The sequence below is a fragment of the Carya illinoinensis genome, chromosome 2, assembly GCF_018687715.1.
Source record: "Carya illinoinensis cultivar Pawnee chromosome 2, C.illinoinensisPawnee_v1, whole genome shotgun sequence".
Lineage (NCBI taxonomy): Eukaryota > Viridiplantae > Streptophyta > Magnoliopsida > Fagales > Juglandaceae > Carya > Carya illinoinensis.
Window position 1 is genome coordinate 33,242,372 of NC_056753.1, and position 13,461 is coordinate 33,255,832.

At 35.9% G+C, this 13,461-nt stretch overlaps 3 protein-coding genes across 6 annotated transcripts; all 3 read left to right on the forward strand.

Annotated features, from left to right (window-relative positions):
* The first annotated feature begins 263 nt into the window (after positions 1-263).
* On the forward strand, positions 264-2,036 carry LOC122301099 (transcription factor MYB61-like). Of its 2 annotated transcripts, none has more exons than XM_043112187.1 (4): positions 264-455; positions 563-757; positions 997-1,126; positions 1,246-2,036. In XM_043112187.1, exons 2-4 carry the CDS (start codon positions 625-627, stop codon positions 1,874-1,876), a joined length of 894 nt encoding a protein of 297 aa, XP_042968121.1. In that variant the 5' UTR covers positions 264-455; positions 563-624; the 3' UTR covers positions 1,877-2,036. The 2 variants fall into 2 exon arrangements, with proteins under 2 accessions (XP_042968121.1, XP_042968122.1); XM_043112188.1 differs by having other exon boundaries at positions 265-431.
* A 2,052-nt stretch (positions 2,037-4,088) lies between these two features.
* Positions 4,089-4,935, forward strand: LOC122301101. The gene has a single exon (XM_043112191.1). It carries the CDS (start codon positions 4,348-4,350, stop codon positions 4,714-4,716), a length of 369 nt encoding a protein of 122 aa, XP_042968125.1. The 5' UTR covers positions 4,089-4,347; the 3' UTR covers positions 4,717-4,935.
* Positions 4,936-6,290: 1,355 nt separating this feature from the next.
* Positions 6,291-13,422, forward strand: LOC122301098 ((6-4)DNA photolyase). Of its 3 annotated transcripts, XM_043112185.1 has the most exons (14): positions 6,299-6,867; positions 7,106-7,177; positions 7,383-7,463; positions 7,599-7,769; positions 7,856-7,927; positions 8,667-8,753; positions 9,119-9,217; positions 9,288-9,371; positions 10,368-10,454; positions 10,606-10,677; positions 10,769-10,882; positions 11,392-11,479; positions 11,569-11,664; positions 12,889-13,422. In XM_043112185.1, exons 1-14 carry the CDS (start codon positions 6,565-6,567, stop codon positions 13,053-13,055), a joined length of 1,593 nt encoding a protein of 530 aa, XP_042968119.1. In that variant the 5' UTR covers positions 6,299-6,564; the 3' UTR covers positions 13,056-13,422. The 3 variants fall into 3 exon arrangements, 2 of the variants coding, with proteins under 2 accessions (XP_042968120.1, XP_042968119.1); XR_006240138.1 differs by lacking the exon at positions 12,889-13,422 and having other exon boundaries at positions 6,291-6,867; positions 11,232-11,479; positions 11,569-11,631; XM_043112186.1 differs by lacking the exon at positions 9,288-9,371 and having other exon boundaries at positions 6,294-6,867; positions 9,119-9,247.
* Positions 13,423-13,461: the final 39 nt, after the last annotated feature.

Here is a 13,461-nt window from a genome sequence, read left to right on the forward strand (position 1 = left end):
AGGTAAGCTCATACCCAATTCGTTATCGCCATCTAGGGGAAGAGGCATCAGCCGAGAAAATGGCTCACTATCGCAATACATCCGAAAATTCATCATTGACATCCTTGAAAAGCCTAGGCAAGTTGAAGTTGGTAAAACTCATAATAATTACTTCATCCAAAAATGTCTGCTTGAAATATTGGCGTTTTGCTGCGTTACCTGTTACAGACATGGACGGCCCACCGCCCTAGCTAGCTTTATATGTGAGATGCGTAGCTCCCGTACGTCCATCGATCTATAACCCATGCAGTTAGCGCTAGCTAGGTAGCTCTCACGGGGAGATCACGTCATGTACACATGAAACGTTTAGCTGATCTTCGCCACAAACGCTAATAGGGCTAATATTTCTCTCCTGCATGCCTTGATCCGTTCATACCACGTCCTTTAATTCAGTTTGCACGCTCTTTTAATTTGCAGTACTCGATCTGGGGCTAGAGCTGGAGCCTTCTTTTGTTTTATTCTCTGATTTTTTCTCTCCCTTTTCGCTTTTGTAGCTAATACTCAACGTTTGAACTTGTTCCAGTTCAAGTTCAAGCACTGGCCGCAGTACTGCGGTACTACTACTGATTTTCTGGAGAAAGGAGGATGGCACATCACTCGTGTTGCATTAACCAAAAAGTGAAGAAAGGGCTATGGTCACCAGAGGAGGATGAGAAACTCATCAAATACATTTCAGCCAATGGCTATGGTAGTTGGAACTCAGTGCCTAGACTTGCTGGTGACCTTCTCACTTCTATTTTCTTTGATGATCATCCAAGTTTCACTCCTATTAATTTATACCCATAAGCAACAAATTAAGCTTTTAAAAACTTTCGTCTATAAGTTTTTTCCCTTTAGACCTTGATTAACTTGTTGGTTAGCACTATATATACATGATGATACTCTTGTTTTCTTTATTCTTATTTTCTTTCTAATTTCTTGGGTTTTCTTTTTGGATTGGATGTATATTTGATGCAGGCCTCCAGAGATGCGGAAAGAGCTGCAGACTGAGATGGGTAAACTATCTCAGACCAGACTTAAAACGTGGGAGCTTCTCTCCCCAAGAAGAAGCCCTAGTCATTGAACTCCACAGAAATATTGGTAACAAGTAAATTTTTCTCCAACGCCTTCTTCTAATATTATTGCTTTGGCCCATCATCATCATCGTCGGCAACGTAGTTGTGATCATGAGTTTTTCATTCAAGAGGGTAACTTTTTTTGGGCCAGGTGGTCTCGTATAGCCAAGCACCTACCTGGAAGAACAGATAACGAGGTGAAGAATTTTTGGAACACAAGCATAAAGAAGAAGCTCCGGTCCCAAGATCATGCCATTCCTCATGCTTTAGCAACATTTTCTGTAACTGAGTATCTTAGTGGTTCAGAGGAAGCTGGTGTCTCACCTCATGTTCTAAATCGGGATACCAACTTGAACAGAAAATCCCAACAAGATGAGCTACACCAACCCCCTTCAATCAGGATGCTACAATCTTTAGATCTTAGTGATCGTAGAATATTGGAACAGAGCAGTTGTAGTCCTAGTTGGGTCCATTTTCCACCTCTAATCCCACCACTCCCAAATTGTTCTATTAAAACTTGGTCACCGAGGCATGATCATCAAACACACGATCAACTTGGTCCCAATCAACAAGATCAAAACTTCATCATGAGAGCAGCAACTCTGCATGATAGTAGCCTTGTTATCAACCCAAGATTAATCACTGAACCGGATTCTGAAAATGCAATATTGGCACCCGAAATGCCGGAACTCTATGAAATCATCGTTGGCGGGATTAATGTTGGTAGCGATCAGCGCAACTCCTTCGGCAGAAATACCCCCACCTGCTGCAAGATACCCTAATGCTCTTCATTCCGGTTACTTGGGTTCAGCTTGATTGATCACTTGCATAATTCAGGCATTCAAATGGGGTGCACCTACATGCATTATATATACCATCATTGTAGTAATCTTCATCAGAATTGCCGCCACTATATGAAACTGCCACTACTTTATCAACTAAGTCTTGAAATCTTTCTCCAAACAGGCCGAAAGACCTGGACAATTATTGGTATTTGTATCCGATAATATGTGCAACTTAATTAGTGCATCTCGGTCTGCAAATTATATATAATGGAAATATGGTAGAACAGATAAGCATGGTTCAGTCTATATATATATATAGATGTTGAGGAAGAACAACAATACTATATATCCTTTTCCTGCCTCAAGAGTTTAATTAATTTGTTCGTTGAAAAGCTTTTGATGACTCTTAAAGAGTGGGGAACAATGGAGGTATGGTTGAAACTCACAAGAAACCTGAGCGCTGCGCTACAGTCAGTCTTCAGCCCTAGCTTTGAGAGACTTCGTAGATGGGATGATAGAGGCCCATCTTTTTAATTATCTGTATTGCAAGTTTTAAGGCCTTAATTAAGAAAGCTAATCATAATATTACAATTAACAATATTTCCTATTACCTTTATAGAAATATAACTTATACGTTGATAATATTTATTAATATTTTAAAAAAATTATTAACTATATATACAGTCTATATTGTGAAGGAATAATGCTGTGTCCCTATGAATGCTATCGACAATGGATTCCGATTCAATTTTTTTATTTGTTTAGTGATAAACAAATATTTTTTTAATAATGTTATGATTCTTTTTTTTTAATGTTTAAGGATATAAAAGGAATGTAGGGAAAAAAAGGCCAAATGACCTTATCGAGAGAATCTCTCAAACTATACTCTCAATTCAGTCTAATTTTAATTTGAGTCTAATATCCAATTCTCATATTATTAAATTCATCTTAACGTAAAACATCTTTACACATGAGACTCATAATATTTTTTAATTAAACACCTCTTTATACATAGGACCTAGGATATTTTTTAACTTTCCATAAATATTTCTAAATTTATCTTAACATCTAAACACGTCTAAACTCATTTTAAGTGAGCCTCACAAAACTCAATCTACCATCTCAACTTATTACTGTTTATAAAGAACTTAATTTATTTCAATTCAGCCTAACATCCAAATGCAACCTCGATAAATGTAGCATGATCCATTGTCGAATAGATTAAAACAAAAAAAAAGGAAGTATTTAACAATTAAGTACTGAAAGATATCGAAATAGCCATCTTAAGCTATAAAAGAGGAAAATAAATGTTTGTCTAAAAAAATTTTATAAATTAATTTAACTTGATGGGATATATACAAATGATATCAAAAAATTAAGTTAAGAATAATGCTAGTATGTCTCTCATTTTACTTTGTCATTTTGAATTTTCATGCACTTATTTTTTTTATTGATTAAAAAAGTGACTAGTAATGATTTTTTTATTTTTTAAAAATATTTAAAAAATATTTGAAATAAAAAGGTATAATTTATACTTAGAAGCATACCAAATGAATAAATTGAAGAGTATAGTAATACTACCTTTAAGTCAATTTATAAATTTAATTTTATAAAATTAATTATTAAACCTAGGCACTAGAGCTTAAGGCCTCGTTTATTATCACAAATTATTTTAATTCAATTTATCTCATTCTTATAATTTTTTAAAATCTTATATAAAATAAAATAAATAATTCAATATTTTAAAATTTTAAAATAAAAATAAAATAAATACTTCTATTTTTACAAATATTAAACAAAAATAATATTAAAAATAGAAAAATCTATTTATAAATATAATTATGTACTAATATGTGATTGATTAAAAAATAATTTTTATTAAAAATAATATTAATTTAAATTTTAAATATAAATAAATCAGTATTAAAATATAGATTAATATATAATTTTACTTACTTATTAAAAATATATATTTTAATAAAATTTTTATAACTTTTAACTTAAAATTCTCCCTACTTTATCATATTTATAAAACTTAACGAGGCACAAGAAAAGGAAACCAAAAAGCACCTAGGAAAGGCCCACCTTGATGAGGAATTAGACCCCTCAACGCCCCCAACTCAGCACGCTTTTCCACGTGTGCTACCTTTACCTTATCCGTTTCGTCTCCCCTAATGGTATTATTATCCCCTGCGCACCCTTTCCTTGTGATCAGTCTCATTGCCCTTCTACTATTTGTACTTAAAGCCTTATACTACCCCTTTTTGTTTCCAATCTAACTCTTATCAATGTCCCAACGGTAACGGTCGGCACCCTGAGAATTGTTATCCAAGTCCTCCTTGGATTCTTGGCGTTCTTGACCGTATTGGATAATACCCCTCGCCTCTCGCCATCTTCATAGCCTTTTCGTTTCCCTAGCTATCTCTCGGTACTCTTTTTTTCTTGTTTTCTGGATTTCGCTCTCTTCAATGGCTACGCCTCTCCCTTCTTTTCGACCCGGGACGGTCCGGGTCTCCGATTCTTCTACTAAGAAACCTGAGCAGAATATTCGAAAACCCGCATCGGCCAACTGGTGGGCCCCGCTCTTTGGCTGGTCCTCCGATCCGGACTACCTCGCTCCCACCGCCGGGCCATCAAGTATGGAGCCAGCCGTCTCGGATCCGGAGTCAGAAACGGGCAGACTGAGGTCCAGGTTCGCGCTCGGATGCTTCACCGAAGAGAAGGCGAGGCAGCTTCGAAGGAAGACCGTGGAGAGCTCTGCCTTTCACGATGTAATGTACCATTCGTCGATCGCGTCTCGTCTCGCCTCCGATATATCGGATTGGTCCGAGAAGTAGGTCTCCCTGGAGATCCAGTAAGTTCCCTCCCAGCGCTCCCACCTACGGTTCTGGTCAAGATCCAGGTTAAATGGGCTTGCAATGTGTCGGACTCGAAATGATAAGTAGAAAAAAAAAGCCTTTCATTAATTTTCCGTTTGATATTATTAACGTTTGTATCATGTGTGTTGTGAGGTCATGGACAATCTGAATCAATGGTTAGTTTGCAAATCGCGTGTATTTTCTTTTTCTATAAAAGTTTCGGACAACACTGGATCGTTAATTGAGGGTTTTGTTTTTTCGTTCGTTTGCCTTAGGGAAACTGTGGATAAAGAAATTAGGGGGAACAAAAAAAAAAAAAAAACCCCTCCAAGGTTAATTATGAACGAAACTAACTCGAAACATATCTGTGATACATCTTCACACATTATATATATATATATATATATATTTTGTGATATATAAATGATAAATAAAATAATTTAATTAGTTTTAAAAAAATAAAATTAAAAATAATTAAAAAATGATACGTAGTGTGAGGAGAATAATGAGATATAAAAGGAGATAAGGTCTTTTATATAATTAATGTAGAATTAATTAGGAGTAATTAGGTAAAACGGGTAGGCTTGGTTTGTTAATTTCCTTGCTTGCGCTGAGATATATTTCTACATGAATCTAGTACCTTTTGGTTTTGGTGCTACTTACCTTGACTTTCTCTAAAACTATGGTTCATTTTTCATATGGTTGTATCACAACCTTAATCATTGTCTATCCGTTTTGTATAATTTTTCAATTGAAGTCCGGGAAATTTACACACCTATGTAACATCATTCTTACAATAAACATAAAAATATATTAGAGGTTTATTATTTTACATGCAAAGAGACCTTATAGCGTGACTATTATATATACTACTGACCTTATGAAATCCATGCTACTTGGTTTGGATAGACATCCATATCATTTTAATATCCAAACATCATAAATATAAATATTTTATAATTTCAAATATTTAATTTTTTTATTTAGTTATTATATAATTATTTCAACTTTTCAAAACTTGCAAATAAAATATAAAAAATAATTTAATTTTTTTAAATATAAAAAAATTATAAATTAACAATATTTTAAATTTATAATATTTTTATTTAATTTTTAATTTTTAATTTTTTAAAATTTATAAAATATTTAACTCAAACTATTTATAATTGAGAAATGGTACACATCATCCCACACCACACGCTTTATATATTAAAATATTATTTTTTATTTTTTATTTTATTTTATTCTTATTAAACTAATTAAATTATTCTTTTTATCACCCACACACTACATATTTATTATACAAAAATAAAAAAAAATTAAAATAAATATGATGTGTAAAGTGTGAGAATGACAAGAAAATTTTTCCTTTAAAATTTATTTCAACTCAAAATCACCCCAACTCTATATGCGCATTGACAGGTGGTAGGTAAATTCTGACCAATCGGGATCGGGTCCTCAGGACGCCGTCGTTTCTATGACCAAAATCATATATTTCGAGTTTAGGCCATACGCAGCGAACCTAACGTCTCCCACTTTTAAACTGACTACGTGGCGCGAGTTATAGACACTACTTTTCTTGGCTTCCAAGCCAACTCTATCCTACGCCATTTGCGCACAGTACACTTTAGCCTTCCCTTCAATAAATATCGCCGGACTACCAGCTCCGTCCCTATCTAACCCCACGGCGTACGTTAGTCATTGTCTCCTTCAGTTTCCAACTCGCTCATTCAAAGGCGCGAACCATTTAAGCTCACTCGATAAACTGGGGGTTTTGCGGCTTTGCCTCCCTCTCTCGCTCTGTCTGCCTGAGAATTGAACCTGTTAATGGCTTCAGGGTCGGCCTCACTCATGTGGTTTCGGAAGGGTCTTAGGATCCACGACAATCCGGCGCTCCAGTACGCCGCCGAGGGCACCAAATTTCTCTACCCTGTGTTCGTGATCGATCCGCATTACATGGAGCCCGAGAAGAACGCTTTCTCTCTCGGGTCGGCGCGGGCAGGCCTTAACCGGATTAATTTCCTGCTCGAGAGCCTTGCGGATCTTGACTCGAGCCTGAAGAAGCTCGGGTCAAGGTTGTTGGTGTTGAAGGGCGAGCCGAGCGAGGTTTTGATTCGTTGCTTGAAGGAGGTATCTCAGTCAGTCAGTCTGTCTCTCTTTCTAAAAAAAAGAAAAAAGTATGTTTCATTAAGCATTTCTGGTTAGTCGCTTAAGCTCATCTTCACGGTTACATAGTTTTTATTTAATTTTTTACCCACTTAGGAAGAACAAGTGGATGTTGCAAAAATCACAAAGATTTCGTACTCTCATATAATATTTGCAAATGGTCTGGTTAATTTATGTATCTTCTCGTTTTTGTTATTTGCAGTGGGAAGTAGAGAAACTTTGCTTTGAATATGACACAGAGCCTTATTATCAAGCTTTAGATTTTAAAGTTAAGGTGAGTATTAATTCTTCTTTAATTGTCCAGAAAGGTTAAAGCAGGCATTTTTTTATTTGCCAGTTTTGATTCCCGGATATAATGGTTGGTGGCATTTTCGGTGAGATTCTGCTTGATATATTTCAGTTCCTTAGCTAGTATTGTAGTTGTGTTCCCCGTTGCTTAATTATGGTAGAATGGAGAGTCAATTTGTATGTTCTGACAGAATTATGCATCAACTGCTGGAATTGAGGTTTTCTCTCCTGTGAGTCATACGCTCTTCAATCCCACTGATATCATACAAAAGGTATGTCCAAAATTTGGAATTCGTTTTCAATTGAGTATGGGCTCTTCAGTACTTTAGATCGTTGTTATTTCTTTTTCGAATATCAATTCCTCTCTATTAACTGCTGGCTAATCTGATGACTCATGTCTGGAAAAGAATGGGGGAAGGCCACCTTTGAGCTATCAATCATTTGTGAAGCTTGCTGGACAACCCTCATCCCCACTCTCACATACACTTTCTTCTCTTCCACTTGTTGGGGATGTTGGAAGTTGTGTGATCTCGGAAGTTCCGACAATCAAAGAACTTGGTTATGTAGATATCGGACAGGTTTGGAACAAATATCATTTTACAAAAAAAAAAAAAAAAAAAAAAAAAGAATTTTAGCATAATTTGTAAGAAGACGTTTTATGCAGGATGAAAGTTCTCCTTTCAGAGGTGGTGAATCGGAAGCATTGAAGAGGTTGAATGAAATAATAAATGACAAGGTGTGTTGTACCGCTTGGGCACTTATGTGAATTTTGACTTTGTCCTTGTGCTTGAAAAAAAAGATTCTTACTTTCCTTCTGAAATGCTAAAATCCTCTGTCAAAAGGTTCTGCTTGTTTATCTTTATCCAAGATTTGAGCTAAAGATCATTGCTTACATATGTAAAAAATTACAGTATTGTTGTATGAGTTGTGTTTATTTGCGAAATAATTATGTGTGTTGATGCATATCATTGTAAGATAAATTTAAAGCTCCTTGTAGTGGCGCTCAATGATAAGAATTTGCAGGGTAACAGTGATGAGGAACCTTTTACTGATACAATATATCTTTTCCCTCGCATCACTACTGGCTACAATTTTCTAACTCCTATTTGCTAGGCCAAGCCTTTGACCTCAGTTTACCATATTTTTCAATCAGATCCTTTGTATATGCATCTGGATTAAAGAATTACCTTTACTACAGCTGGACCATGGCTTCCTTCCTGCCTCAGCCATGGTCCAGCAGCCAGCTGAAGGAATCTTGAAGTTTGTTTGTAAACAAGAAGGTTTAACTTAGCTTGTGTATGTTCACTGTGTTGTGTGGTGATGATTTATTCAGTTCTTATGCTGCCCAATAGAGAACATAACTTAGGGCTGTTACATAGTTTTCCTTAGATATGGTTCCCTCTAATGATTTGATTGAGAATCCATTATCTGTTGCTATTAGCATTTGTCACTTGTTCTTTCTATTTGTGTTGTAGGAGTGGGTTGCAACCTTTGAGAAGCCTAAGGGTAATCCCTCTGCATTTCTAAAGCCAGCAACAACTGTTCTATCACCTTATTTGAAAGTGAGTAATGAACAGGAAGAGCTATATTGTTTATCGTTTCAATTACTGTTGCTTGAGCTTAATTTACAAACCTTTAAGAATTTGAGAGAAACTTATACTTGTGTGTATGTGTTTTTTTATGAATATTATCAATTTCATAAGTAGTGTAAAAGATGCTGTTTATGTACACAGGATGTGTACAAACCACCTATCTTGAACTAGAAAAAAAAAATACAAGAAAATCATGGATATTAAACCTATTAAAGTTTATAAAAGCTGTCCAAAGGAGGAGAGTATTGAAAAAGAAACTCTTGAGCTCCATTTTGTTGATTATGCTTAAGCCTGTGTTTCTTCAAATATTTTCATCCCATTTAATCTCCTTGCAGTTTGGATGTCTTTCTTGCAGGTTTTTCTACCAATGCCTTCAAGATGTATATAAAAATGTCAAAAGGCATACATCACCTCCAGTTTCTCTTCTTGGACAGGTCATTTTGCATCTGGCGGTTGTATTTTTGGTATACTCAGCAAACTGAGATTTGCTTTTGACCTGTGTAGTTATTATGGCGAGACTTTTTCTACACTGTGGCTTTTGGCACTCCTAATTTTGATCAGATGAGGGGTAATAGAATATGCAAGCAGGTAACTTGCACTGATAGGCTACTGTTAGAGTTTTTCAGACAAGTATTTTATTTTGCTTTCAACTTCCTTTTTCCTTTGATTAATAATATTTTAGCATACCTAGTAGAATATGCTTTTCCGTATTTTTCTGGATTTAGTTCGACTGTTTAATGTAAGTTTATGCTCAACTATTTTGAAGAAAAAAAGGTGTGCTTTGCTGAAGCACAAGTTATTTTTTGTACCAGCCTTGTGCCTCTTCCCCACCTCCCTCTACGCAACAGCATTGTGTGTGTGTGTGTATTTGTATCTTCCATGCCACTGCTACCACCGCCACCATCTCCTTTCCTCTCCTTCAATCCTCCCAGCACTATCACCATGCCATTACCTACTTTCTATGGGCTTGCTTTTATTGGTTTAATTTGTTCAATCAGTTTGATAAAAAATATTTCAATGTCTCAAACAGAAACCAACAACAAGAATAACTACAACACCAAAAAGCATTTTGATGAAAATGTTTCAATTAATTATATACTCGCTCGGAAATGTTTATATTGGAATAAGTGGTGCCTAATCTATGATGTTAGGCACTTTTTAATTATAACTTATAAATAACGCCTGCCTCCCTAATTTCTAAAAAGAGGATAGAAGGTACACATAGAAGGGTTCAAAATCTGTTTCATAAACCAGTCTTTGTGGAACTTTTTCTTGATCAGTAGTAGCGGTAACCTGAACCTTGCTAACAAGTTGAATCCAATGGATGAGTAGCATGAGCCAAGATATCAGCTTTTGTTATTCTTCAGTTTATAGCCAACTTTATATGTGCACGCAAATGCACGTGCATAGATGCAGTGCATATATGTCATCTTTCCCTTTTTGGCTTTTGAAGTCCAAATTTCAGTTTCTTGTGTGTTCTTTTAAATCCATTCATCAAGCTGGTTTTTTATTCTTTTTATTTTTCGTGGAAAAGGAAGGAAATTGACATTTCCTAAGATTAATGTAGTCAACATGATGGTGCAGATACCTTGGAATGACGATGATGAACTGCTGACGGCTTGGAGGGATGCTAGGACAGGATACCCTTGGATTGATGCTATTATGGTTCAGGTCAGATCTGTTGCATCCTTCTTCTGCATATGCATATTAATACCAATCAAAATGCTGCATTGCTTCTCCAACCAAACCATATGCTTTCTCTATATTTCCATCATCATGTTGAGGCAGTATATTTGAAATCCATACATATTTGCTATTGTAGCTCCGCAAGTGGGGTTGGATGCATCATCTAGCACGGCATTCTGTTGCGTGTTTTTTGACTCGTGGAGATCTGGTACATGACTTTGATGTTCCTAGAAAATCAATTTCCTGCATTATTTTTCTTTTTTTTCCCCTCCCCTGACATTAATAATTTTTGCTGATAGTTTGTTCATTGGGAAAAGGGACGTGATGTCTTTGAAAGGCTTCTGATTGATTCAGATTGGGCAATCAACAATGGAAACTGGCTATGGCTTTCGTGTTCATCATTTTTTTACCAGGTATGGAGCATTTGTCACTTCCATGATTTGCAAGCTCATAATGGTATTGCCTATCAGGGGGAGTTGACTAGAATCTCAGCATCAATCCATGAATAGGACCTTTAAAATCATTACTGTATGAGTGATTCATGCTAACATTGCTGGTCAACTGCAAAATTGACCTATTATTACGAGCCTATGAATTCCAGAAAACATGGTGATTGCTTTGGATAACTGGATCATCTTATCTAGGTCCTTCTATTGCTTCATGTGGATATTTTCCGGTGAATTATGTTATCTTCTGGAATAAATTGGTTCAAATTATATTATTCCTCAATCATTTGTAAGGCCAATGTTGTTTATGGCTCAGCTTGGTATTTCACTGCTGGAATGAATGAGTCGGTTGGAGAGATCCTGAGTGCTTGAATTTAGGAATGAGTACTTTTAACTTGTAGCTTCATAAGGAACCTTAATTGATTGACCGCTAGCTGAAGGTTCTTTCACGTATTGATATTTTCAATGGTGACCAGTATAATCGTATCTACTCCCCAATCTCATTTGGAAAGAAGTATGACCCAAATGGTGATTATATCAGACATTTTCTTCCCATATTGAAAGGTATGTTCAGGTTCCTCTCACTTTCACCATATTCTTTTTGGTTGCTGTATTCTCTTTTTAAAGTTTTTCAATTAAATGAAAATGACTAGATATGCCAAGGGAATACATATATGAGCCATGGACAGCTCCTCTAAGCATTCAGACTAAAGCTAAATGCATAATTGGAAGAGATTATCCAAAGCCAGGTCAGCCCTGTGTATTTTTTTGGTTGTTTGCACTACATTCTGTTAGTTCTCGGACTGTAATTCACATTATCACATGTTTGTCCATGATGAACCATGGAATCACTGATGAGATGACAAACACTTAAGCCTTTTTCTTAAGGGACCCGCATATACAATTACTATTCTGTTGAGCTGCTTTAGGGAGTGAAAATTTTATAGTAATGGTGACTTCAGTTTTTTGGGGAGGTGCAATTCGGAGAAAGTGTTAAATATACAAATCCTGTATATTTTGTCAGATATGAGACTAGAGATTTGGAACTTGTTGCTGCCCCATGGGATCATTGTATCGACCCTAAGAATATAATTGCATCTTTAAGTCTGTCTTGCTTGTTGCCTGTCTGAAGAAACAGATTTGAATGGCTTGAGATTGGCTTGTTCTGGGGGCTGATAAGGCTTTTATTTTCTTTTTCCCCCCTGTTAGTGACAAGCTTCTGACTGATTTATATACATTGATTTCTTTCATTCTGGAATCTATGTGAATCAGTAATTAAATATGAGACCTTTTTTTAGTTTATTTTTTACAAAAGAAGATGAGATTCCAAATTTTATTGATAACCATCTCTTAAGGGGGAGGAATACTGTGTTTACGTTATCATCTGGTTTCCTAATTGGTTGTCTAGGAGGTTCGTGGAATTATACGATTTCCTAATTGGTTTCGAAGCTTTTGCCATGTCCCTTGCCGTTGGATACAATTTATACTGTGATGAAATTTTTTCTTATTTTTTAGAAGATTTGTAGAGGCCCAGTACTAAGGTGTGATTCCAAGCTTGCTGTCAGAAAAATTAACTCACCTATGATGTTTGGTGTATGACCAGTTCCACTTATTTGTCCTTGGTCCAGACTCCAGAGCTCCATTACCGGAGATGCCTTTTCTGGGAGAATAAAATATAGTTACTTAAGTGGTTCCCTTGTCTGAGTAGAAATTTGTGAAGCCATAGCGAGCTTGAAAAGAAGCTGAAGGACTCTTGAGAACCTCTTTTGGTCTAGATTTGGAGGACAAAATGAATAGTTGTTTCGCTAAATTGTCTTGTACTGCTGTTTATAATGCTGAGGAGGGTTGAGCTGGTTAGAGAAAGCTTGCTGATTGCAGCCTGTTTTATACTCGAGTATTCTTCCTTGAACATATATATTTATTTTTGGCAACGAGCATCTTATTTGCTTACTGTAACCTTATTCTCTTGTCAGTGGTTCTTCATGATTCTGCAAGCAAAGAGTGCAGGAGGAAGATGGCTGAAGCATATGCATTGAACAAAGACTTGAATGGCATGGTGAGTGAAGAAGATATTAGAAACTTAAGAAGAAAATTGAAGGAAGATCCAGAACAGGAAGCTAAAAATAAAAGGATAAGATAAAGATAGTTAGTGGAGAGCAAAATCGTCGCTGTTTTCTTTGGTTGGCATTGCCGGATTATGGAACGAAAGGAGTTGCTGGATTTTGACTTTTGCATGCAAAATCAAGTATGATTCTTCCGGTGATAGATGGCATTTTCAAAGCTTGTGCGAACTTTCCCTTGACATTGTAAGACATGGAAAACTTCATGCCATGACCTAGACCTGTGTTTTTCGTTCGTACCACATTTTGGTTTGTGTTATCGCTAGTACGCTAGTAACGTTTTATTTAGATCAGTCATGTACTACTCTCTCTCTCTCTCTCTCTCTCTATACATATTGTACTTGCATGTGCTGCCACTGGCTATTATTTTCTTAATGAGTTTTGCTACGTACAAGCATAGTCATCCACTAATCTGTGTATCAATAT